General features: G+C 36.8%; 1 protein-coding gene across 1 annotated transcript in view; it reads right to left on the reverse strand.

Annotated features, from left to right (window-relative positions):
- plppr1 (phospholipid phosphatase related 1) overlaps window positions 1-27,260 on the reverse strand; it is a 43,725-nt gene extending 16,465 nt beyond the window's left edge. Inside the window, exons 1-3 of the mRNA XM_055040660.1 lie at window positions 26,968-27,260; window positions 13,069-13,176; window positions 3,810-3,998 (exon numbers count right to left, since the gene is read on the reverse strand). Coding sequence (XP_054896635.1) covers window positions 3,810-3,998; window positions 13,069-13,128 — 249 coding nt within the window. The 5' untranslated portion in view covers window positions 13,129-13,176; window positions 26,968-27,260. The remainder of the gene's footprint in view (window positions 1-3,809; window positions 3,999-13,068; window positions 13,177-26,967) is intronic.
- Window positions 27,261-27,497: the final 237 nt, after the last annotated feature.

A 27,497-nucleotide genomic window follows, 5' to 3' on the forward strand; every position in this document is an offset into this window, starting at 1 on the left:
GAATTAATGAAAAGAATAGCACTGGATAGAAAATGTTAAACAAAACACTTCTTTTTGAAAAGCTGATACAAAGTGTCCCACCATTATGTTTATACAATTTCGTAGAAATTACAAGATGTGCTTTCAAGATTTCTGCACTGGCTGTATGTCAAAAGTACAGACATCTTTCAGGGCTTTTAAGACTTTTAAAGTGCAAGCAAACATCTTCCCTGTGATTGCAGGGAAGATGCAATCACAGTAGACATGATTTAAATTTGAAAGCTCTAAAAACCTGTTATAATAAAAGTATATGATGCTAGAAAGCACGTAATGAGCTAACTAGTAGGTGGATGGGGCAAATGGACATGTGGACAGAGGCACACATTTGACTGTGGGTTAGGGAATAAAGTCTGAAATATGTTTTATCATTTTCTTTGTCATAGCTAATAAGACTTGTAAAATCATTCTACCTCAGTACAAAACCCTATGTTTAGTACTGAGGTATAAGCACTATTAACAGAAAGGTTACTTATAAATATTTAAGTAAAGAAAAAATTGTATTCTTTACAGTTGAATAGAAATGTATTGACCATAAAAATGTATTTTCTTTAAAAAAAAAAAAGCAACAACAGAAACTAAATCCTAAACAGTCTCTGAAGTAAGCCCAAGGGTGCTGAAGAAGCTCCTCATATCAGTGACACACAAACAATTATTTTCTCCACAGAAAATAAAGTGGCTACGCTTCATATACCACCACCACATACAGCACACTATTGCCAGCCGGATAAATAATTCTTCCGATTTCCGTTAAATTGCCAAGCCGACCCAAAGAGTTACCTCATTCAGTCTTCACTCTTTGTTGATCTGCACCAATTTTTGAAAAGTTATATGCTTGGTTGTATCAGAGCTAAAAAGATGGACCGAGAATAAATTGTGCAATCTGTTCCACATATGTTATCGTAACATAACATGTGGGTGTTTTTTTTTTTTTTTCATGATGCAATAAACACTTATTTAATACACAAAAAGTAGACTATTTTTAACCCTAAAATCAACATTGATGAACTGAAATAGTGAAATAGTGAAAATGTGTCATCTTGTTCCATTATAGTAATTAATATACTTTAGATAAACCAAACAACCTAATGTTTTAGAAACTTTTTAAATCCATATCAAAATTACTATATTCACCAGATTAAACAATTTTAATACATTTGCATAACACTCTTACATACGTATGTGATCTGTTTTGACTCACATTACATCACATGTTTATAACTATAAAATTGGAAACAATCAAACAAACAAACAAACAAAAAAAGCATATATTATGGTTTGTTTAGATAATGAACAGAAAATCAGTCATGATGTCTGGATTAAAACGTAAGAATGGAGCAACACTGCCACCTCGTGGCAAACTGCCGCAAATTTCACAGGTGGTATTTTTAACCAATAGTCTTAAGGAAAAAGATTATCAACATTAATAATAACAAGTGTCAAGATCAACAAGAAAATTAACACAAAAAATATAAAGGGGGCATCATTTAGTGTGCAATGGGAACAAATAAAAGACAAAAATTAAAAGAGAAACAAATGGAAGAGGTTACCTTGCTTGAAAAAGACTTGGATTATCAGCAGATGCTGCCAGATACCATATTCATTTTTCTGTGCACCGATCGGTTGAGGAAGCAGCATAATTGCTAATGACCGAAAGATGCTGAGCACATTGATAAAGATGGCTGGCTCTATGTGGGAGCCCGCACTCGAGTCTCTGCAGCTCAAAGTTTCAGGGTAAGTATTTGTAAAAACCATCCACGCAAAAAAGTCATTTGAAACGCTTTCAAAAAAATAACTAATGAGATAGGAACTCTGCAAAATATGAAAATGCAAATTCAAAATGGACGCACAACATTTAACATTTATTTAAAAACACAGATTTAAAGTAACAAATGGTTTCTACATATCTCAGGTTTTCAAAGTTGGTTCTAGATTCTAGAACCAATGAGCATTTTAAAGAAATGGTTTATTGCTTAGGTTTATTCCTGAGTAAACAGGTCTCTCATGACCTGGGTGATAAAAGATACTTTTACAACAATCTAAAAATAAAATCATGTACTAAAATTCTTTGTTTCCTGTTTTGCTACAAATATTCTTTAATTAAAGACTTTACTAAATGACAAAAGTCAGTCTATAATGATGTATTGGTTTGTTATAGGCTCTGTTATCTGTAGCCTCATTGAATCTAGTTCAATTCTAATCTCGATCTTTACATTTTGGGCACCAAAACTTTCTTTCCTGTAATTAGCTGAAGAAAATTCTGACCCACTTACTAATTTATAATATTGACACATCGATGCTGTAGCTGCAGTGGACTGTGGTCATGAGGTGAAGCAGGAATAAAAAGTCATGCATCTTCAAGTTACCGGAATAAGAGTTAGAGGAAGCTGATAGAGATTAAATGAAGGTGGCCTAAAGATCAAAAACTCTACATGCGACCAGTGTTTTCTAAGATTTGAAATTACCAAATGACAGAAAGTAGCCCAAAGCTGCCAAAGAAGAGGAATGTGCAATAGCTGAAAGAAACTCAGCAAAAAAAGACCACTGGGAGTGTTTGTTAGAGTAAAGCTTCACACTTCACTACAGCAATTACCAGCAAATATTATGATTAAAATAAAGATTAGGCCCAAACTTCAGGATATGACCAGGCAAGAGTAATTTCATTTCTTCTTATTTTATGATGAATGGTTTCACAACTTTAACAGGGTAGAGACAGATTTGCATAGGTTAAAGTGCTGACTTTATAATTTTTCTTAAAGAATATTTTAAAATTACTTTTAATATCTGCTGACCTTTAAAAACAGTGTTGTACTTGTGGCATTGCTTTCTATTGTCTAATATTTTCTAGTGTACTGAAAATAGTGTTATGTAGGTCAAAACATGGGAAAGGAAAGGAGAATTGGGAAAACACCAAGTCCTGGCATGTCTTTTAGATATATGTGTCAGCTTGGATACACTGCTGTTCAGAACAGTGCATGGGCACTGGGATCAAGTGTGTGGAATTCACAATGTTCAATTGTGTTAGAATGAGGTTTTTATTTACCGTATTCTCCAGACTATAGAGCGCATCTCACTACAAGATGCACCACAGAGTTTTTTTTTTTTTTTTCAAAAAAACTGGAAACGCACATACATAAGCCGGGCTATTAGCCCCTGGTATCTCCGCCGCTCTTGGTTTTCCACAAGGAGCCAGCCTCCTTGGAGCAGGAGCCTCCAGCTGAGCTTCCATTTCCCAGAACACACCTCCCCCTCGCCTTCTCCTCACAGCTCCTCTGGACTAGTGGCAGCAGCAATTAGAAAACACCTGGTGGAACTGTGTGTCTGCTGAGCTTATCATAACAACTACATCTCAGTGCTGTGGTCAAATGTCATAATTGACAAGCATCACAGTGTTGGAAAGAGTGAGCTTCTTAAAGAGACAGAGGCCAGTTTTAAGGCACCAAATTGTGAAGTCAATTTTTTTTAAGTTATGTTAAATATGTACATCATTTTTATAACACTTGAAGGTAACAAGGTTAGCTGATTGTGCTGTAAAATGGCACAATTTGCCTGACAAACACATAATACCAAACCTTTAACAAAAATATAAAATGTGCAAGTATTTTCTTTAAATACAAGATATAGTTAAAATATTTTATTTTCTTAAAAGCCAAAACTTGAAATTATGGTGAAACAATAAAAATAATTAATTAAAAATATAACAAAACCATAAATATGACAATTATCACAGGACAACTTTAGAAGATTTTTTTTTTTTTTTTTTTTTTACTCACTATAACAGTGGGAGCAGCAGCGACCACACAGTAGAAGATGAGGGGAGGGACGAAACTGGACTCCTCAGTGCCGGGGTATGGCTTCATCAGCTCGGCGTCGTTACAGAAGAAGCCCTGCACGTGTACACTGAAGAGGTCCGTACACTCCATGTAGTAGGCCAGGAGCACGGTGCCAGACATGATGACGAGCTGCACAAAAAACATGTCGGGGCCAGATGGACGGAGAGAGCGGGAAAAAAGTGAAAGAGAGAGCCGTTAGTTTTTACTGCAAGTTGAGGTTGGTCTGATTCAGCTTTTAGGTTAAGAATCTGCTTTCTTGAACGTTGCTCTTCTCTTCTCTCTGAGGTAATAAAGCAGATTTGAATCAAAACAACATAAATCCTCTAAAATTGTACGTCTTTCTTCCTCTCTCTCCCCTTTTTTTCCCTCGATCACATGCTAACTCTTGTGATGCAAACCCCCCACCCCCGAACCCTTCCACCCCACACACACGCACACAAACCATCATCATCTCTTTCCACTTCCCTCCCTCACCCCCTCATCCTTTTATCCCACTATCATCATCTTTTTGTCTCTGGCCTCCTTTTGATGTGTTTTTCTAAACACAGCTGCAGGCATCTTTCATTTATATAAATATATTTTGTTTATATATAGCTTCTTTAGTCACCGATAATGGACCGGCAGTGGAACAGAAGATGCACCACATTGCATACGGGGGCTTTCAGTGAGGTTTCTAAAAATCAGCTGCAGTCGTGCTTTTCATCCGATGATGTACTGCAACTCTAGCCAATCGAAGAAGCCGTTTGGGTTAACGTCAAACAGGATAGATGAGACGATTTCATGCCATAAAGCTGCCAAAACCACTCCATAAGTTAAGCAAGAAGAGAAGGATAAATGGTGACGGTGTTATATTTAATTCTACTTTAGTGCAATCTGTACACTGTAGAAAAGCAGAAAAAAGGTGTTATATGCAGACAGCAGAAAAAGAGACATATTTACAATTTTAAACAATGCAATAATAGAGGTCTGTGTGATTCTGAAAGCATGCGTACCTGTAGTACCTGTGTCCAACACTAAGTGTCACTGTCACTACAGAGACTGATTCAGTCATTAAGACAGACATCTGAGTTTGTTGAAATTTACCAAACATATTCAGTAGATTTCCCCAAAATTCATGTAACTAGTATACATATTTATAAAGGACATGTGGAAGTGGCACTGAAATAACTGGAACTCAAACTGTTGTCAGATGGGTCCATTACTGACCAGCTTTTAACATTTTGCTCTTCTTCTGCATTTGTCTTTTTATAAAGGTATGCATGGCCAGGTGATTCTAGTAAATTCTGTCTCTTTTCAGAAATGATTCATTAACAGAGCTATGGCTCCCATTTATCATGTGAATTCCCTCTGGTTTTCTTTCCCATGGAAAGCACACTGGCTCAGGGCTTCTGTTTTTTGCTTCGTCAGTTTCCTGAACTGAGCCATATAAGTTTTTAATTCCTGTCATCTCAGCCCATTTCCCTGCCATGGCAGATGCTTCTCAAATTGAACTGGCTCTACTGGACGTTTCTTCCTGTTCAAAAATATTAGCTGTTCACCCAACCTGTCGCCACATTCATGCTCATGATGACGAATTGCTGTAACATCAATGACAAAGTGCCATCAGCAGTTCATTTAAATTGATAACCTTTTCCCAATTTATCTTAAATGAATAGCTGAAACATTTAAACAACAAACTTGTGAATGCTTTAAACTATGCACATTTCTGCGACAAAGTGTGATATCTTTAGAGTCAAGCCTTCGCTGTTTTTTACATGAAAATATTTTAATTAAAGTCGATCTTATATTAACAGTCTGCAGGAAGTCGTCTGGAATGTTGGTGTTCTGAAAAAACCGTGTGTTGATGGCTAACAGTGTTGTATTGGCTCATCCAGTCTTTTAACAGATGGCTATGTTGTGGTGTCCAGGTGTGAATGTGTGTGTGGTGCATACTTTATCTGTGTGTGCCTATGCAAATCTTTGCTTGGTAACAACATATTTTCTTCCAAATGATGCAGCGAGTGAAGCCATATTTTACAAAGATCACATTGGGAGCTACTGCTCTGAAAATCTGAAAAATTTGAACTGCACTCTATGAGTAAGGTGCTAATTTGAAAAAAATATGCACCTTATATAGACATATGTCTATATGAATAGACATTCTTATAGTCAATGTACCGATAGTAAATTGTCACAAATGAGCCCACAGCTATCAGTGACAAGCAAATTAAATGTCAGATTAATACAAATAATCTTGATGCTCTTCATGATTTGGAACACCTTTGCAAATAAGCTCCAACTATGCAAAAATAGGTATTATTCATAGTTTAAAATGCAAATTCCATTGCTTCCCAAAATGTCATGCAATGCACTGCAGTAACGCAGAATTGTGACAGGCTTAAGGGTAATGCATTTTTAAAAAGCTCAGACAAAAGATCGCAAGAGAGCAACAAACAAGGTAAAGAATGTTGCAGCAAACTTGACCTAATGTCTTACTATGTTTTATGGAGCTTTAAATGAAAAAAAATACTTTGCTTGAAACTGCAACGTCTGCCTTTGGGGAACAAAAATAATTCAAAAACAGGAAAATTCCAAGTAGGAAGACACAGAATATGAAAGATGAATCAAAAATCATCAGATGACCAAAATCGATTTTCGATTGTCAGTTGGAGACTCAAAACTCAAGTCTTTTTTTATGCTGATCACATTACAACACTAGTTAGCTACCAGACATGTGAAACATCATCAGGCTATTTCAAGTTGCCAATATGGGCCACGAGGGAAAAACAATTTCTGTTTTTCCAGCTTCAACTGACTCTTCAAGTTCTCGTAAACAAGTTTGTGACAAAACACATTTGGTCATGAGTCAGTGCTATAATTACCTTTGGATGAAAATGTCAAAGTGTGGTAACTCCAATGAACTGAAAATAGAGGTGCAGTCTAATCCCTGGCGGCTGCTTTCGCTGGTTTTATATGACAGTTCTACACCTGAACAAATGTCTTTCTGCAGCTTAAAGTGTAACTTATAGGTCTATTAAATTCAGTCCTCAGCCCGCGTCATGCTGCATTAGCAAAGTGAACAGCAGACCAAAGAGACTGGCAGTCATAAAATGGTTCCACAGATATTCTTTAAATGTTAGAGTAAAACACACACCTCACTATATAGAATACTGCAAGGTATCTGGACAAGGTGAATCCAGGACAAAACATTAAATTAAATGATTAATAGTTTATTAATCATAAAGCATCATGATAATAAGGTGTTGAACTAGTGAGTTATCAAAACAAATTGAACAGTGATTATAATACTTTTAATAAATTAGTTGGTAACACTTTTATCTGCCTAATTAGTGTCACTTCCTCACATCTTAAAGTCGATAGAAAGATCTTGCATAAATCCTGCGTAAACTCACAGTTTTTCAGTTCACTGTCAAGTTATGTTAGCAGACTAGAGAAGACACTGACAGAAATAAGCATCCAACTCTAACCTGCCAACTACAAAGCCCGACATTACAGTTTTGATGTCAAACTGAAGCAACATGAGAGCTCACTATTCTCAGCTTTTGCTGAATTTACTTTAATTCCAATGCTATTTACCATATAACAAAGCAGCACCATTAAAATTAACAATGATTAAGATATTATTTTAAATCATTAACAAAAAGCAAAATCTGTTTGCAAAGTACAACTGGTGGAATAAAGTTTATTATTATTATTATTTAATTGAATTCTGCTCTTTACCATATACCTTTAGATAAAAAAAAATCAATATGAGACAATTATGATGTTTTAGGCTTCAGATTGTTTCACAACTACTTTGAAATACAACAGCCTGTGCTGACAGCAAATTCTTCTCAAAAGGAAGCAGAAACTCTCCTCTTGAAGTCACTGCTGCATTTCCTGTCCAAACCATCAGCTTTAATTAGTCCATTTGCTGATCAGTACCTACCCAGAATGCAGTTACCTGATGGTAAATCCCATTGCTCAGCAGTGCAGTCATGAAATAACTGATAAAAAATAAAAAAAACATCACATCCTGTGAATTATTGTTGACAGTTTTCTTGCTTTGTAGATGACAGACCTGGTGATTTGACATTCTGGAACATAAAATGCTGAGCAAGATAAAATAATTTAAATTTTTTTTAAGGGTTCAGAAGCCTACAGTGCTTGTTAAAAGTGCTCACATCCTTGGCTGCTTTACCATTTTTATTGTTTTAATAGATAAATTATAAAAGCAAAAATGTTTCTGATTTGACAAGGAGAATTTACCAAACCTAACCATTTGATATCAAAGTGAAAACTGATTTCTACAAAATAGTGACAAATTAAAATATTTAGGATAAAATAAGTCATTGCGTAAATATTTACCCACTTCAAGTCAGCATTGGATGCAATGACAGGTCGTCATGTCTCAATCGGACTTTCTCTTCTGTTCAAAACTGTTCAAGCTCCATTATGTGTCAGCAGACCTTTTTTTAAGTCCTGCCACAAATTCTCTGTCAAAATGAGGTCTTGGCTTTGACTGGGCCACTTCAGAACATTCACCATGTTAAATGTCCAACAATACTTTCAGTAGCTTTAGCTGGATGCTTCAGGTCTTTGTTTTCCTGGGGAAAGGATGTTGTCCAGAGCCGCAGTTTTCTTTCTCCCAAGACTTCTATACAGTTTTGCTGCATTGATTTTACCCTCTACATTTACCAACTTTCCAGGGCTTGCTGCTGAGAAGCATTCCCACAGTATGATGCTGACACCACCATGTTGCACATTGAGGATGGTGCATTTGTGGTGATTGTTTGTGTTTGGTGTCCTCCGAGGAACGTCTAGCTAGAAAGCTCCATCACCAAAGAACTTTCTTAAGATTCACCATCAATTTTCCCACAGTTTTTTTTTACCTGCTATGAGAGACTTTATTTTATTGTAGCACTGAACTAGGTCCGTCACTTGAAAGAGGTTGAATATTTATGCAATCACTTATTTTATGGTAAGTATTTTCAGTTACTTGTCATTATTTTACAGAAATATTTTTATTTTTTCATTGAAAAGGGTTTTTTGTAGTATTGTCAAAAAAACAAAATTGTGTCTATCATGTTTGATTTATAAAGGGAATAAAAAAAGAAAAATATCCAAGATTTTTCATAGGCATTGTATATTACTGACAATATAATGCTGTTTTAAGATGCTGCTTTAAGGCTTTTGTTTTTTTTAACAGAAATCTGACGAGTCTACTTTGACCCGTTTTCAACAAAATGTATGCCTGTAGCTTGCACATTACGTAACTTCATGCAGGGTATATCTGTTTTTGGCTCCGTCTCAACAGATTGCCTTTTCAGATCTGCCTTTATTCATGTCAATAAGCGACGTTTCACTTCCTTCCTGTTTATTTTTCCCCCTTCCACTCTGTCTCATCATTGCTTCTTCTCCCCTGTGTTCCAGCTTCCTAGCAAACAGTTTCCTCTTTTTTTAGTAACATTGTTGCTTTCTATCTGACAGTGTGAGTTTCTTCATTGCTGCAGAATGCCATTGAAGCAAATTAGAATCAGGATTTTAACTAACAGACGAAAAAGTTACACAAGTGGCATGTTCAAGAATAACCATCCTTTATGTCACGCAGCCCCTGGCACTGAGCTCCATGTTCACTGCCGTATCCAATCAGGTTGTTTTCTTTTGGTCATGTGACAGAGGCATCCTTCTGCCTTCTTATGTTTGTGACAGGCTGGGTGAGGAGGAAGGAGGGAGAATAAAAAGGACAAAGACACAAGTAAGCAGGGAAGCACAAACAGAAAAAGTAAAATGAGAGACAATTAAATTAAAATATATTTTTTTTAAATATAGTTAAGCTATATTTAAAGGGAACATGCTTTAGTTGTGGCGTTAAAGGAAGATGTTGAATATTATTGAGACACGAACCAAGAAAAGCTGGAAAATCTTGAAAAATATAGAAAGCAGATATAGACATAGACCTATGATAATAGAATAATAAGATAGACATCAGAGGGTCATTAAAAACAGATCTTCATGTGTTTAGATCAAATGATATTAAATACAGTCTTAAAATGCACTTGTCATTGTAAGTACAAATGACCTACAATAGCTGTGCTATTTAAGCAACTGTACTGTTTGAAACAAAAAAGCAACTTTTACATTTGATTTGTCTCAATACTAATGTAAAAGACTAATTATGTCGTATGTGAGTCCTTCCATTATAATCTACAAATGTATGCAGTTATATTACCTGAGAGGGTCGGCCTTCCTGCTGAGCAACAAAGTACTTTCACAGCAGCAGAACGACTTTCATTCCTATTCTACATTATTGGGTTCAGATGAGCCTTTTGATAGGTCAGAAGAGTTTTGATCCACCATCTTATGGATGCATGAAATTTAAACATGGATCCACATTCACTGCCCACTTTTTTAGAGCGGGTTTAGATCCTCTTTTCGCTTCAGAACTCATTTGATTCTTCATCAACAGATTCAACAATATTCCCCTGACAAGTCAATATATCTTGACACTCAGATTTGTGCTACTATGCATCAATCTTCTGGAAATAACCAACAGAAGACTGCGTAGCTTTAGCGACATTGGAGATTCATTTTGGAGATAAATCAGAAAATTAAGGAAAACAGTCCACATTTGAAGTAACGAACACTGGGAGATGCTACGCTCCACAGTTTGGGTGAAAATAATTTTTCCCACCATCTTCAACCAGTCTTCCCATTCTCCTCTGATGTAAACAATGCATCCACAACACGTCCAAATTGATTTAAACCCCTTTCTTCTCCCATTCTGCTGCTCCTTTTTAAATTAAGCAAGTTGTCTAACAGCCAGTAAGCTGCTGTGTGACTAGCTGCTTTGCTATTTGTATCTGCAAATAGCAAAGCAATTTATTGGATAATAAAAGGGGCCATTGAGAGCAACTTGACAGAACCTGCTCATAAAATCCAGGGTTTTGATTTCATTTTATTGCCAAACATTCTTCAAATACCAACATTTTCTACAAAATAAGGTTTAAAATCTCATAAAATATCTTCCCATAAAGTATTCCTTATTATTCTTGGAAGAGTTTCGGTGAAAAGCTGTTTAATAACTTTTTACTTATTTGACTACGTGAAGTAAAGAGCTTAGAATTCCCATAAAACAGAAATCACTGTGATAGATGGAATTGAATAGCTCCATTTTTGTTTTTAGTCAAATAAATTAGACAAGCTTGTCTTCTCCTAAAATAATCTTATGAGTAACACAGGTCATCAACACCAGACATCGACATAAATTTCTAATTAAAAAAATAAATAAATAAAAAGTCAATACCTAGCTTAAAACAACAGTAAAAGAAACCCAATTATAGTTTGCAAAGCAAGGATATGAGCTCTGTAGTACCGGAACAACATAAAAAACGATCTTTATGGCTGCAATCAATATTTAGATCCCCTCTTATCAAGCAGTAAAGTCAATCTGTTGGAGAGATTCAGCATCATATCTCTCTGAACCCCCTGTACACACAGTTGGCAGCATTAAACCGAAAAGTGTTTATACATCAACAATGTAATTAGGGTTTTCCTTCAACTCCTTTCCAGTGACACATCAGTAAACAAACTGCAAAGGCATAATTAGCAAAGCCCAATTAAACATTTAATGTCAGGTTCTGGCCATGGCACCAGAAAATTATCACATTGCACAGCAACAAGGCACAGCAATGGAGGACGATACAAAAGAAATGTCATATAGCAACAAATTATTAAACATTTGTCATATTAATTGTTATTAAATATATTTCTCTTGCTAGTCTAACATGTTTTGTGGTGAGACTTTTTTTTTTACTTTTTAGTTTCAGATGGAAAAAAAAACATCAACAAAAAAAAAATAGGTCAAAAATAATAATAATGGGACGCATATAAGAATCCCTCAAATGACTGAAAAAGCCAAGTTAAAAAGTATTTATCCTCCCTACAAGTGTCTTCTGTTTTATGTTTTTGATGTTGAAGTTTTTCAGATCAAGAAAAGTTTGTATGGTAAATAACCTAATTTTCAAAACATCTTGATGACGCAGTAATTCGACCAAACTGTTTTCAGTGCTTACTTCGTCAAAATTGTTTGTTTTTCTAACAGAGTCCTAACTCTGGTTCTAAACACTGGTGACAGCCTAGCATTAATTTAATGCAGGATAGCAGGAAAGAACCACTTCAAATCATGAGCAAGATCATATCAAAAAACACTGTGAAGCATTCACAAAGGCCTTTTGTTTCTTTAAACAGCATTAATAAATTACATTTGTATTTAAAGAGACTGTGACTGTCTGATATTAAGGTCTGTTTGATATTCCAAATGTGTAAGTGTAACACAAAAGCAAACACTGAATAAATTTATGAGGGGCCAAATGAGTGCTAATGAGACTATAATATTAAAAGAAAGGGGAGAAGAAAGCCAAGTGTCTTGAGACATCTCTCTGATTAAGGACTTTCAGCTGACACCATAATTAAATATGGATAGGCTGCAGAGCTCTCCCTCACACACACACACACACACACACACACACACCACACACACACACACACACACCACCCACAGACGCACACACACACACACACACACACACACAGAAATAAACAATATGCTTTCCACTTTCTCTACTCTGGTAAGTTGCTTATAATTCTCCTGAAAAAGGTCATTTGCAGTGAAATAAATTCTCACTTAGACAAATATATCGTTTCTGTATCGCTAGAGAATTGGAATAAAACAATTACAGTTTTGAATGGCTAGCAGTGAAGTAAAGATGATCGGTATTAACATTGACCCATTTTATTTCGAAAAATCAAAAGAGGAAATACTGCAGGACTGCTGAGACAGAATGTAGACAGACATACTGTGCTTTAAACTTCAAATAACATTTTGAAGTAGCTTACAGTGTATTTTGTGATCAAGCAGGACACAAGCTAATAAAGAGAAAAAAAATCTGTATCACTGTAATTGTGCTCAACTCTCTAATGCAGTACAAGCAAAAAGATAGACTCTAACCCTCCTTTAAACACAACAAAAATAATAAATTGTGCAGCAGGTTTTCCACATAACCCAACAGTAAATGTGAACTTTGACAAGTTATGTCCCTCCCTGAAAGCCTGCTACAATTCATCATGAATGCTCGATGCATCTGCATGATCACATTTCTAAGAATCGTATATGTTGGACTTATCACCTGCACCCATGCACCCACACACAGCTTCTTACCTCTACAAAGATGAAACAGGGGATGATGGAGTAGCTGCGCAAGGTGTTGTTGGACGCCATCTTGTCTCCAAGGAGACTATGTGCTTTTAAAATGCAAAGGCGCTCACTCTGTGGAAAACATAAAAAACATCAAGTGTCAGCTGTCATGTGATCATATCACACACTTTCTACCCATCACAATCTATTTTAGTGGAACTACCACACTGATATTGATGTGCCACTTGGAACAATAAGATCTATTACTATCAATACTTAATCAATTACCTCGTCAATAAAATCTACCCGGTTTTTCTTCGAAGGCTCCGATTAGCAGAACTTTTTTTTTTTCTGTAAAATGTAGTAAATCCAAAAACTGCCACTTTGTGTGGCATGTAAACGCATCAGTCCATTTTGTTTCATTAACTTTGCTTTGAGTGTTCAAGAAAGAATTATTCTATCACACAATAAGAATGTAATGGGAAAATAATACATTTTTTTTTTTTTTTTTTTTTTGAGAATGTTGACCTCGAGACAATACGAATTTTAAGTCAGAAAAAATATTTGTGGAAATGTTATTGAAAGGCTTTGAAGTGACACTTGCATTTCCACAGGAACAATTTTACGTGTGAAAAGACATTATTCCTAAACCAAATCACAAATTTTATGATTTGATTGCTGTACAAATCTCATTTGCACAGCATTTTCAGCAACAAGACAGTTCAAAGTGCTTTGCATAAAACACAAAAAAAACAACCAACATTCAATTTTTCAAAATGCCATCATTTACACATCAAATGTTGGTTCGTGTTTTATTAATTAAGATACAAAAACAACTCGACACACGTGAGTTTTTAGTCTACATTCAAATCACTGTTTCGCAATTTTCTGGAAGTTCTCAGTGTTTGGGATGCAGAGCAGACCAGAACCAGAAGACCTGAGCGGTCTGGAAGGTTGATAAAACAACTCAGCTGTTATTTTTAATTATTGTGCTAGACTAGGGAATAAACAACAACAGTATTTTAAAGTCTGTTCTATGAGCTACAGGGAGCCAGGATAAGGACTTTAGGATCAGAGTGATGTGCTCCGTCTTCCTGGTTTTAGTGAGAAAATAAAGCACAGCTTTTTGAAAAAGTCAGATTAGTTGTGAAAACAAAAAGCTGGGTTTGTGCTAGTTAGAGACGGTTAAATCTAACAGATTGGCCGTCATTTATTTAAAAAAGCAGCGTTATTAAATGTTTGATTGTAAATGTTGTTGGTAGTTGACTGAAATTAAAAAAAACAAAAAAAACTTCTAAAAATCACTGAGAAATGTATGTTCTTAACTGAGATCACGATAACACAAGAAAACAGGTTTGAACTGAAAAACAACAGTTGCATGTACATTTAGCAAACACTTTGTCTCAATTTGAGATTGATGGAACTGATTGTTTTCATGTTGTTTTGTGAAATGGGCAGGAATGTATTCTTTCTGGCTTCTATTGCTTAGTGATTGATAAGAGATCCCTGCACATTTTAAAAGAAATGGTGGTTTTTAAAAGCTTATTTCCTAAAGATAAAAACATCTGATTTAATTGTAATTACTTTTGATTTAAAGCTCTGACCCTCAGTCGATATTAAGAGGTCATGAATGTTTCATGACCATCAAGTTATAATTGCCTTTAATTGCCTGTTAGGGAATAAAGTTCCTAATTTGAGCTTATGTCATTTTACTGCACAATCCTGAATAATGAATGGAGTGAACGCAGAATATATCGCTCTATCAGCCTCTCCAGAACCTCTCTGCTGTAGAAAACAAACGTTATGTCACCAGTTCAACCAACAGATGTAAAAATATATAAAGTCTTCAGTCATGCCCTTTGTACAGGCATAAACCTCGTTTTGGATTTTCAAAAGTGGTAGAAGAGGAAATTGGTCAGCTTTAATTTCTATTGCAAAAATCCTCTGTAAAATGCAGAGATGGAAACACAGTATTTTCAAATGTGAACAATAAATGATGTACCAGGCAGATTTCCAGGTGGAGTGGTTTGAATGGTGTCTGGCCTGACAATTACAAATAACCTTTTCTTGTGTCTTTGAACGCACCATGATGAAGTGAAGCTGGAAACACTTTGTTGTGAATCATTGAGTGCACAGGACACAAGGTTAGTCATTTGAAGCATCTGCATTATGCTTAAATCAAAAGCCAGAAAAAAAAAAATCTGTAAAAAGCAACAGGAAGGATTTTTTTGTTGTTGTTGTTTGTTTTTAGTGTCTTTGATTTAAGTGCGGCTTAATTTATAAGACTTATAATTTGCAATCAAGAGGCATGCATGCACTTTTCTTTTTGGGTTTTATGACTATCAAGAAATAGTTTTCGGTGTGCAAAGTTATAATTAAGAGAACAGATTGTTTATTATGGTGCACTTTCATATTTTGAAATATGCAAAACAAGTCTAAAAATGTTTAAAAAAAAAAGAAAATCAGAATTATAAAGAAGAATGTAATTCTTTTAAGACAGACTTATTTGCAAATGTTTCCATTCAACAACATGTAGAGCACTATTTGTACAACTTCTGTGATATACAACCTTTTCAGTTGTTAACAGATATTAATTTATCAACAAACATTTTCAATTAAGACAGAACTTAGAAAAATATTACTATGTGCACTGCCAGACCTTGACCAAAATCAAGCGAGTCAACAAAATGACATTGGTTTCTTGGTAGAAATATTTTTTTTTAAATGTATGCAAGTTGATTTTCATTGTGTGGCTGAAGGTTGCTTAATGCTTACGCTAAACCAAACTTTTTTTTTTGTTGCAACAAAGCATTTTCAGCTCAAACAGTATTTTCGCTATAGCCAGTTGTTAACTGGTTCTATAAAATATTGAACTCGGTTTTCATCAGATAGCGAGCCACTTCAGAGTCATGTCATTACTTCAGTCAGAAGATGCTTTATGAAAAAACTTTTAAAGGATGCATAGTCCCATAAACACAAAACTGCCTTAAAAAATTTTTTAAAAAGAGTGAAAATGTATTCCACCACTAATATTAAAAAATTTAGTTGTCCTGTTAAAACAGAACACAATAATTCCAATCAATCGTATTTTTAAATATGTTGGTATTTAGTGATGTTAAACCAAAACTAAACATATTAAAATATGGCAAAAAAATCCCACAGCACATTATGAAGTGGCATCAAGAACTATTATTTCACTCTTGCTGAATAACAGCTACTATTTGTATTGTTGTGTAAAATTATTCCAGACTGAAACGATCGGTCTGCTAACTGAAAACCTCTCACGTTCACGGCGTCCAACTCCCGCGCCAATCTGAAACTAAACACTTCAATATCCTTCAGTCACTACACCTTGACAGCCAGTATTGATGTTGGCAGGTCTAATCAGTCCCTAAGTGCCTGTCCCTAACCCATTTAACACTCCACCCAACCTGCTCAGGACTGCATTAGATGCCAAAAATCAGTTTGCTTCCCAGTACTTAAAGCAATCCGCTGGAGTTTCACCAAAACAAATCTGTTGGTGTCAATGCAAGACAACCTTAAGCGGAAGACTTTGGTTCTGTACGGATCATTCCTCTTTATTCCGTATTCTAATATATCCTTGTCTTCTCTTGATCTTCAATGAAGATCAATGCAAAACATTAACTCGCTGTTGTCATAGAGCCAGAGGAAACTCGCTCTCCTTTTCAAGGACGCATCAACCGGGCGGATAGCTGTCGAGTGAATTTAAACTGAGGTTCTCTGTTTTATGGATGATGCTCTCACGGTTCTCTGAAACCGCAAGCATTCACCTGAAAAGGCTTGGACGCCTGAAGGAGCATGCACAGCACCCAAAAAAAAGAGACAAAAAAAATCCATGAAAGTAGTTCTACCAAAAACCAATGCAATCCATCTCAATTCACTTTCAATGACCTCAAACTCAGTGACATTTTATGTCAGCAGAAGGGAGAAACAATAGTTTGACTTTTATTATTATTATTATTATTATTATTATTATTATTATTATTATTATTATTATTATTGCGGTAAAAAATCCACTAGAATTAAATTAAATGACCATCCTAATGAAATGTACTTTTAAAAATATATATATCCAATACTACAACATAAGGGTTTTTTTAGTGTTTCACTTAAACTGCTAAAATGATTCACTTGTATTACCTGCAGCTTATATCAATGAAACTCCAATCACAACAAAATAATAAGCACCTAAATCAGCCTGTTCTGAATTTATCTGATCTCTGCAAAATCAGATTTTCTGCTTCATTCGTTCTATAATCTACTGGACGTCCACTTACATATTCAAAACTAAAGCAGAGTATTATTCTACAGGATGTGAGTGGAAGAAAATAAAAGTTTAAAGTCATATTATTTTTATGATGAGCTGTGTTGTTCTTATGTTAAACTCACGTTTTGGAACTGTAGTTAAAGTTAAGATGAGGTTTCATCAGACACATGGAACCACAGACTTTATTTTATTGAAAAAAAAAGGTTTCTGTCTGGAAGTCCTAATCTTCAAACCAGACCTGCAATATATATGAGGTCGTCACATGTGGAGTAAAAGTGATGCTTGGGAGAAATTTCTGCAGCTCCTTCAGGGTTGCTGTTGGCTTCTTTGCAAACTCTTCAACACAAATCTGCATTGTTTTTTTTATTTATTTTTGGAGAAACAGCCAGCTTTTGTAATTTCATTTTTTGCCTGTGTTTTCTCCAAATAGAGGAAATATTTGAAGAAATATGGGAATGTGACAGTTTGACTGTGAACATGATGATTTCACCAGAGGCTCTGTGACAGATGACTCAAATAAAAAAATTTTTTAAAAGGGTCCACACTTCATGTCAAACAGTTTACACCACACTCATTTATTTGGCACTCAGCAGACCGGCCTCACGGCTCAGAACAATTGGGCCTATAGTCACGATAAGGGCTTAACACAATTTATCTTCTCCCGGAACCTCAAGACATTTTAAAAATACGCTCCAAACATAATGTCCAAACAGAATTTTCATTCTAGCTCTGTGCCAGTTAATTACAGTCAGAAATGACAAGATCAGATCATCTACCCAGGGGCAAGCTCATCAAACGAGTAGCCCACAGGTCTTGTCAGCACTCATCAGTATCTCCTCAGCCCGACCACTCAGCTGTGATGGCTTTTTCTAGTTGTGACTGTGCTCCAATCAGAGACAGCAGGAGCTGGAAGTAAAATATTGAGCGCAGAAATATTACATCCAAAAACCCATCTCCTGATCTCCAGTTGATTTTTGTTCCTACAGAAAGATGAGGAGAGTTGTTTACCTCCCACAGCAAGTCAAAAATCAGAAGCTGTGTGTGAAAACCTCAATAATTTTCTTCCATTGTCACATTCTTATCTTTATGTTGTCCTGGATTGAGCTAGAATTGCATTTTGCTTAACTACAGCACTTCTTGTGCTTTTACAAACAGGCTGGTGAGACTACTATAAAACCTTTCCATTTTAATTTAAGGTTAAAAGTATAAAATGCAGCATCCACAGTAGGTACAATAAAAACAAAACAGACAGAAAAAGTTTAGTTTACCACTTGTGAATAAAAGAAGTAAGCTGTACCTTCCTACCCTCTTTTGTCCAGACTTCCTACCCTCTTTTGTCAATTTTACTTTACTGCTCATCAGTTAATGTCTCTTGTTAGATTTTTCTAAAATTATAGTATGGTAATCATTTTTTCCAGGACCAAAACTACTCTAAGAATGAATCAAAGCTTCAGAAAGATGACAAAAGATCTCAAAACAAGAGTCAAAGCAGGTGTCACCTGCCTTGTTTAAGATCCATGTTAAAGATTCAACAATAAGAAAGAGACTAAGAAAAAATTGTATCTTAACAGAAAGACTTGTCAATCTGCCTAAAAGACATCTTCATTAACCTCAAGACTTTTGCAAAAATATCCTTTTTACTGCAAAGACAAAAGTGGAGCTTTTTTTAAGTGCTGGATCCCGTTACATTTGGCATAAAACTCGCATAATTTAAAAAAAAGAAAATCATACAATTAAATATGGCAGCAGTAGAGTCCTGGCATAGGGCTGATTTGCTGCTTTGCAATCTGAACTGATGAAAGCATAAACTCTACTCTTTACCAGAAAATCCTGAAGGTAAACGTTCAGACAACAGTTTGTGAAGCTCAAGTGCACTCGAATTATGCAGCAGGAAAATGCTCTGAAGCATGCCAGCAAGCCCACCTCTGATTGGTTAAAAATGGCCCACACGATTAGTTTTGGAGTGCATAAAACTTCAATTGAGATGCTGTAGCATGACCTCAAGTAGACCACTGGTTTTTGAAAGACATCCAATGTGACTTAATTAAGACATATATGCAGAGAAGAGGAAGCCAAACTGCCCATGCAGCAACTTGTTGCCAATTATTGCAATTTTTGCCAAAGCTCCCACAATCAGCAATTCCACTTCAGTGCAACACTGACATCCATGGGATTTAAGTGCAAAGTAGATTTTTTATTTCACCAACATGTTTCTTCTGACAGGTAGAAACATTAATGTTTCGGAGTGGTCCGCCCAAACACAAGTTAAATCTGACAGATTATCTGTGCAGGGAACTAAAGATTAGGGTCATGACAAGGAGACCTTCCAATTGAGCAAATATCAGTGGAAACATAAAAACTGCTCAGTAATTATAAGAAGGGTAAGAAAATGGAACACTCTTTTTCATATTGTTTCAGGTGTTTTATCGTTTGAGAGATGCCCATCTCATTAAACAAACATTAGAATCAAAGCTGTTTTTTTGATATTTCTAATAAACTTGGATGTTTGCGTTGTGATTTTTTGAAGCTACTGACAATTGAGATGAGGAAATTACATTTTTTTTGTATCTAAATGCAGTGTTTTATGTTTTGTATCAACAGTCTTGTTCTTCAGCTCTCAAGCTTATTTTTAGTTTCTTGATTTTTACTACAAAGCCTTGGAAAAATACTGCCTGCAAACAGTCTAATTGTTCAGCAGTTGATTTTCAGCTACAATGAAACTCAAGGAGGTTTTTGGCTGCATAAACACTCCAACTGTCACCAAATAGCAAATATGCACTTTGCAGCTTGTTGAGAAAAAGATTCATAGATAACAGGACATGCAGATCCAATTTTTCCTTTGCTTGTTCTTTTCTCTTCTGCTGACTGTACCACAGCTTCCTGAGCCTGAAACAGTAAAGTCCCATAGCTAACACTCTTGCCAACAGAGAATCTTTGGCGCTAAAAATAGTTTTCAATCCTCCTTTGTAGGACTTTTTAAAGTGCTCCATGGGAATAATTTTTTTCAGACTGTAAAGTCATTGCTTTTCTTTCAAAGCCGACTTCTGACAAAATCAGAATCTAAATATCACCCTGGGATAGAATAGTCACAATCTTCCATTGTACAATATTTTAGAGAACTGCTGTTGCAAGCTTTCTCTAAAATACAGACATGCACATATACGTAAGTGAAAGTTAACATAAAAGATAACCACCTTCTCTCCAATCCATTCTCCCCAAGGTGTTACACATCAGACAGAACACTGAATTCAATCAGGTATGCGGAGCGGGACGAGCAAATTGAGAAACAGAAAATATAAGAGATGGGACAAAAAAAGGACACAGAAAAGTAGACAGAAAAAACTGAAAACTTGCATAGTTTTATTTTGAGAGAAACATATCTTATTGTATGTTCAGAGGTTTATCTTTATCAGCGATTTTACTAAGTTTACTAAACTGATTGATCATAACATTATGAATATTTGCCCAAAAGCTTGCTGGTCCCCATTTGGTCGCAGATCAGTCCTGACCTGGTAGCAAAGACTCCACCAGACCCCTAAAGGTGTGCTGTGGTGTCTGGCACTAACATGTGAGCAGCAAATCGTTTTTGTCCTGGAAGCTGAAAGATGGGCTCTCCATGGATCAGAGTGGTTTACCCAGCACATCCGCAGATGCTCCACTGGAGACCTTAAAAACCAAGTCAACACCTCAAGCTTGTTGTTGTTTTCTTAGATCATTCCTGAAACATATTTCCTTTCATAGAAGAAGGCGGGGTAGGTAGTAAATATAAAAAATAAAAAAAAACATCCACATGAGCAGCAAAACATAAGATTTCCCAGCATCACAGTTTCTAATGGCCTGTAGAAATTTGTAGAAATCCAAAACTATTAATCCATTACTCCATATTGTATGCATAGATAGAAGTACCTGCTTTGCTCATTCAAACACATAGGGAAATTTTGATTGATTGCTTCTGAGCAATATACATTTAAATTATTAAAGAGCCTGTTTTTTCCTTAAAAATGCCACGTTAGGAAAACACAACACTGTTGTGTTGGTCCACTCTGCTGCTGCAATTTGGTTTTGCCCACCACCAGCTGAAAGCTGTGGTAAGGAATGAGCAATTCCCAGATTAGTCAAATGGCATGCTTGCAGAAGAAGACATCAGGCACCTGGCTGTCAGTACCAGGTGTACCAGATGCTTAAAACAAGCATTAATCGTGGAATAAACTGCTTGGCATTGGCAGATAGGATTTGGCTAGTTTTTTATGGATGCAGTCCACATACTCATTCCTGCTGCTCAATCCATAAATACATTGTCCTTACAAATGTGGAATACTCGAGGGAAAGTAACCAGGCTGTCCAACAGTACAATTTATATCCAATAACCATTGTTCTAACAAAAACAAAAGTCAGAAAACTCAGATTTCCTGTTTTTGCCAAATTTGTTTCATCTTAAGACCATTTTTACATGGCTGGTTTGGAATACAAAGTACATATGACTTGTAAAAACAACAGTATGTACACAAACTGTACATAAGCGACAAAAAGACATTTAAATGACAGGGTTAAAAATGGCCTCAAAATGTTTGAGCTCAATGGCCCAGCTGTCTGTTTTGTCAGAGGTCTTATCCCAGACTCATGATTCCTCTGTCAAATCCAATTATTTCTCATGCATGTGGTATGACAAAAGAAACAAATCATGCCAACTTGCAAATGAGTATTTATAGCTCCTAATTAGCTTTTCTCAATAGGGATATATTTTTAACATTTGAGAAGTTAAGTTTAATTAGATTCTATAAACTGCAGTTTCACAACTATTTTGTGCATATGCTTCTGTAAAGCAACACAGTTTGTTAAGGTATAAAAATAATGAGTTGCTTTGCAGCCCAACAAATGTCACTAAGCAGAAAATGCCTACAGGTATCTGCATATGCATGATCAAGTTTTTAAGAAAATAAATCCTGTCTTCCCATGAGTGTCCATTGTGTTTTCACTTCATTTTAAACATTCAGTGATCCAGTGCAAGTTTTTTTTTCCTCATGCTGCCTTGTAACATATCTGGATTTTAGTCGATAGTGAGATCAAACAGGCTTTTTGATCTGAGCATTCAGCTACTTCAGAATCATCAAAATAACATCCGCATTCTTCTTACCCCAGCTGAAGAGAAAGGAAAATCTCACATTTCTGTGCTACAACTTTTGTTTCAATTAGATTTGTTCCAGACAAAAAATTCGGTGAAGATTCTTTTAACTTCTGAACATTTTATGCCACACATAAGAAGTAAGTCTGGATCGGCTTCCCACAGCAGACACTGAGCATCGAGCTATGCAGGAAAGTCTTAGTTCAAATATGAACTCTATCATCTGGTGACAGGAATCTGTAGCTCCTATTCCATATTTAGCTACATCTGAGTCATTACAGGTGAAATTAGCAGCGTCCAAGATGTACAACCTTAAACTGCTGGAGAAAAGCATGAGTCCCCATGAAACCATGAACAGGACAAAGAGGGCATGACCTCCCATACCACAAAGTAGACCAATGACAGAGAGATGGACAAATGGGATTTACCAGCCAAAGATAAATGTCAGTTTATTCAAAAAGTTGAGTGGCATTTGAACAGCGACAGCAGCATCACAGTCACACCAAGAAGCCAAGTAGCTTCTTGGTGTGAAGCTAAAATGGGTCCAAGAGCAGTTTGCTATTTTTTTAAGTTTGGTTGTCTTCCTCTGCACCAGCTAGACAAAGGAAGGGAAGTTCCAAAGCCAACTCAAAACAATCCCAAGTTCTAACACCAATTGAAGCAATCGGATCCTTTCATAATACACATCTATGATGCAAGATAGTTCAAGGCCAGGGATTTGATTTGACAGACATACCATCATGGATAGATGATGCATCAAATAAAACAGCAGAGGCCAAGCACATTTTTCTCTAAAAGAGAAAAATGTGAGGTGCTCACCCTTGTGCTTAAAACACTTTTTGATGACAATTATGAAACAAATCAAGCAGATGCATATTTTCAACAGAAAGACATTTCAATATGTAACAGCTGTGAACTCTTTCAGAACCTCTGATTGCACCTCAGAAGTCTATTTTAACCCCCGCAGACAACATTCACTACATGCTTTGCATTGAGATGGTACTTTAGGCCTGAACAGCTTCAGTAGTAGGCCAGCTTTTTTGCAAAAAAAACTGGTACAACAAATTGCTTTCTGAGGCAAAATTTATAGTGGACCAAAAAAAGCAATTGTGTCATCCATCGCTTTGATACAGTTTGTGTATCAGACACATGGATGTACCGGAAACACAGAAGGTTCCAGCTCAGGACTTTTGCATTTAAAAGGAAAAAAAAAGATTTAATCCCATTAAATTTTTTAAAGCATTAAAATTACTTTTAATATGTTAATGTCCCACTCATATTTCTGTATGTGAAGTGGTATATTAGTGTTGTGAAGTGCATCGCAAAGACATCTGAATTGAACATACACACAAAATCGGCTTTAGTCTTAGGCGCCGTCAGCCTATCTCTCAGGATCTGTCCCCTTTTTTTCTGCTTCTATCAGTCTTCAGCAGGCTGATGGAGTATTCTGACAACTATCCCAAACCAGAAAATGATCCTGACAATTTCCTTAAACTTACTTTCAAGGGGACAACACTGCAAAGCAGCCCTTCCCTCAATAGAAAATGCTGCTTTGCAGTGCTGCAGAGACATGCACTGAACTACACCTGCTTTGCGGATTTGAACTCTCTGAATTTTATGACTGACCAATTCTTTTTTGATAAAAATTTTAACTAACCTCGACAGCATGAAGTTTTTTCTTATGAGTGAATGGTTTTAAGATATAGATCTATATGTGGTGATGTTCAAATTTGAAATGCTAAACAGTAAGCCACACTGCAAAATCTGGCAAAACCATTCCAGCTCACCCACCGGGAGATTTATCACCTGTATGTATCAGCGTTTTCAAATAAAGGCAGGGTCACTCATTCTCTAGTGACAGGTCTTATCTCGCCCAATAGGGCCGATCATTCCCAGGGGGCATCGCTGTGACAGATCTATTACCCAATCGAGACACCACCACTGCACTAATAACACTGCCCCCCATGTCTAGATGTAATCAAATTCCTGCTAGCGTTGAGCCATGGAGGAGGTTTATGTGTGATTCTGCCCATACATGTATGTCTATGGGTGCAAGACTGCATGGAAAATCAATATTTAGTCCCTCCTCAGGATGGATTTTAGAGATGGGTTCAAATGTCACTTCTTTCTGCAGCTTCACTGGAATCTGATTACTTAAAAAAAAGGGAAGAAAGCAGATTGAATCCCATTTGTTTTATCTTGATAGGTAAAACTCAACCTTTCTTCATGCAAGAATTATTTTTTTAATGCTTTATGTGTGTAAATGCAAAGCTAAATGAATGGATCAAGTAATACAAAAAGATCAAAACAACAGTATCCAGTTTCTGTAAGCAATTTGTTACAGCTGATCAGGATGCATCTTGAATTTCATGTGGACGCTATGATTCATCACTGAAGGAGCGACCTCACACAAGAGATGAATTATTTAATCGGCCTCAGTGGACGGTCCACTGTCCTGCAGGATTCCCTCTAATATTTCTGTACCTGGAGACTAGCCATGATAAGTAGCACCTATTATACATAAGAAATCTTTTCTGTCACATTTCTATCAACAAATTCAGAATGAATAATGTGTCATATTTTTCATGTAACGCATAATAAACATGCATAGAACACAGAACTTTAAGCATAACCTGAATGCAGCTCTGGATTGTACATTTCTCTGCATCCCTTCAACTTGTCTGTCTCCAATGCGGAAAAAAAGGTATGACCAGAGCATGGTGCTGCCACCACCATTTTACACCGTTTCACGTGTTTTTCTTAGAACCAAGTTAAAATCTAGAATGGCAGTTGACCTTGTACTTATAGATAGTAATAAAGTCTCTTTTTGATATTTGAAAGTGAGCGAACTTAGCCAATCAGTGGAAAATCAAAATGTTTGACCTGACAAATGAAAAGATTTATTTTGATTTAAAATAAGCCAATTACAACCTTTGAAAAAGATGAGATTAGACACACTTAGAAGTTAAACCACATAAATTTCCATTTTGATTCAGACCTGGACAATTACAAAAGGAAGTCCCATCCTTTCCTAGATTGTTCAAGTAGGAACCCTTCATAGGCCTCTACCACACAGTCATTCTTGGTGATGATTATGCTTTAGGCAAATTATGTCACTGTGACCTCACCCTGGCTAGCTGTGCAGGAAAATGCACACATCCAAGCATTTACTAACCAGCCTCTGCCAACTAACATATGCAGCGATTTGAAAAGGGAGCGTACACTCACTGTATATGAGAGCAACCGCATAGAGACACACTCAGGTGCACACTTGTGTAGTTTGTGGCTGGGATCCAAGCGGTGCCCAGCGTTCACCAGATCCTACTGACAGCCGTGGAAAAGGCTCACCTGATGGTCCAACTGCAGGCCATCTGGCCGCTAAATGACATTACTCGTCTGCTTTGGCTCACACAACAGACATGAGCTTAGACACGCCCGTAAATATACGAGCACATGCAGTAAGACGCCCGTATAGGATGGAAGGTGAAAATATGCTGCCTCTCTGGGTGGGTAATGCTTCCTTGTCTTCAATGTTCAGCCAAGCTGAGGAGGGTTCAGTGCAACTGTGCATGCACACAGTTGGTTAAGGGCATGCAATGACCGGACAAGCAAGATTTAATCCTGCAGCTGACTCAACATAAGTAGCAATGGCTCCTGTAATAATGACTTCACATATAATTTACTTAAAATTCCTGGTCAATGTACAATTTATAGCTGTAACCGAGAATCAACGCATTTTTGCCCACATAAAGATGAATCTGTTATTTGAATACCTTATCGGTGCATTACAAACATCTTAAATCCTAATTTTTACTCCACAAGAGCAAAATGTGACGGATCTGCACGTATTATATTCATTTCTTCCCCCAGCATAAGCCATCACAGTAAATGCATGGCACTGCAGTGGAAACATAATGAAAGAAGAGGCAATCAGAGCATGCTGATGACACATGCAACACTGATTTAATTTCAAGGTTGCCCTGAAACGATCATAAAGACCCCTAATAGGCTTGGGAATTCCGTCTTTGAGGAATCAGCGGCGTCTTTGCACGGCTACGGGAGCTGCTGGAAGAGACATAGCCAGGATCTGATGTTGGGGGGGCGGGGAAACGGGTCACATTTTTTCCCCCTCTTGGGCTGAAAACACATTTTGCTCGGCAACGGAGGCGACATATTTACACACAGCAAGAATACATTAAAATATCTCACGCTGCTCTTGTTGGCTGTGCAAAAAAAAAAAAAAAGGTTGAGGATATCCCCGATTGTGCTTTAAATAAGCGCTGGAAGGTGGCCACTGTTGCTGGTAAAGACAGACAGGTGCCTGTGAAATACCGATATTCTATCCGAATAGCAGTTTTAACAGATTCTGAGCGATTCTTGTTAATTAATGGATCAATCCAATTAAATCTGACCCCAGCTTTGTCTTTTAATTAGAAATCTGAACTTGGCTCAGCAACAGACAATAGCTCCATAGTCCCGTTTCCCCTTCAGCATCTGCAGCACAGACACTCACCGCTATGGGATGCAGCGATATTCCGGACAAAAAGGCGACTCCATAAAAGAAGAAAGGGAGGAAAGTAACAAAAGGCAGCCGAGAGCAGCCCACCTCCTCTTACTAGTAGTCCTACTACTCCATGAGGCTCGGCCAAGCCACCGCTCCGTGGGTTGTGATGTGGATCACGCAGCGTGTGAGCCCATGAGGATGGATGCTGTGTGTTGTCGGAGGGACGGAAGGGGCGGGGACAGGCGGCTCCAGCGGAGCGTGGATAATTCTGTAAAAGGATCTTGTGTTACAAGCAAGCAGGCTGTCTAGCCCCACATATTCCCTGGCAGCCTGTCCTCTAGGCCCCCTGTGTACTTAAAGGAAGCCCCCAAGTTTCTTTAGCATAGCGGGGGAAGTGGCTGTCCCTTTAAGAGCCCTCTTTTACTATGCATGAAGCGTCATTGCTTCACAGGTGGATGGTTGGCTGAGGAGTGGCTGCCTCTGCTGCTGATTGGGTTTCAATGAGCCATGGTCATAAATTATCGTATCTTTTTTTTTTT

This window comes from Poeciliopsis prolifica, unplaced genomic scaffold (assembly GCF_027474105.1).
Source record: "Poeciliopsis prolifica strain line A6 unplaced genomic scaffold, Auburn_PproV2 SCAFFOLD015, whole genome shotgun sequence".
Classification (NCBI taxonomy): Eukaryota; Metazoa; Chordata; class Actinopteri; order Cyprinodontiformes; family Poeciliidae; genus Poeciliopsis; species Poeciliopsis prolifica.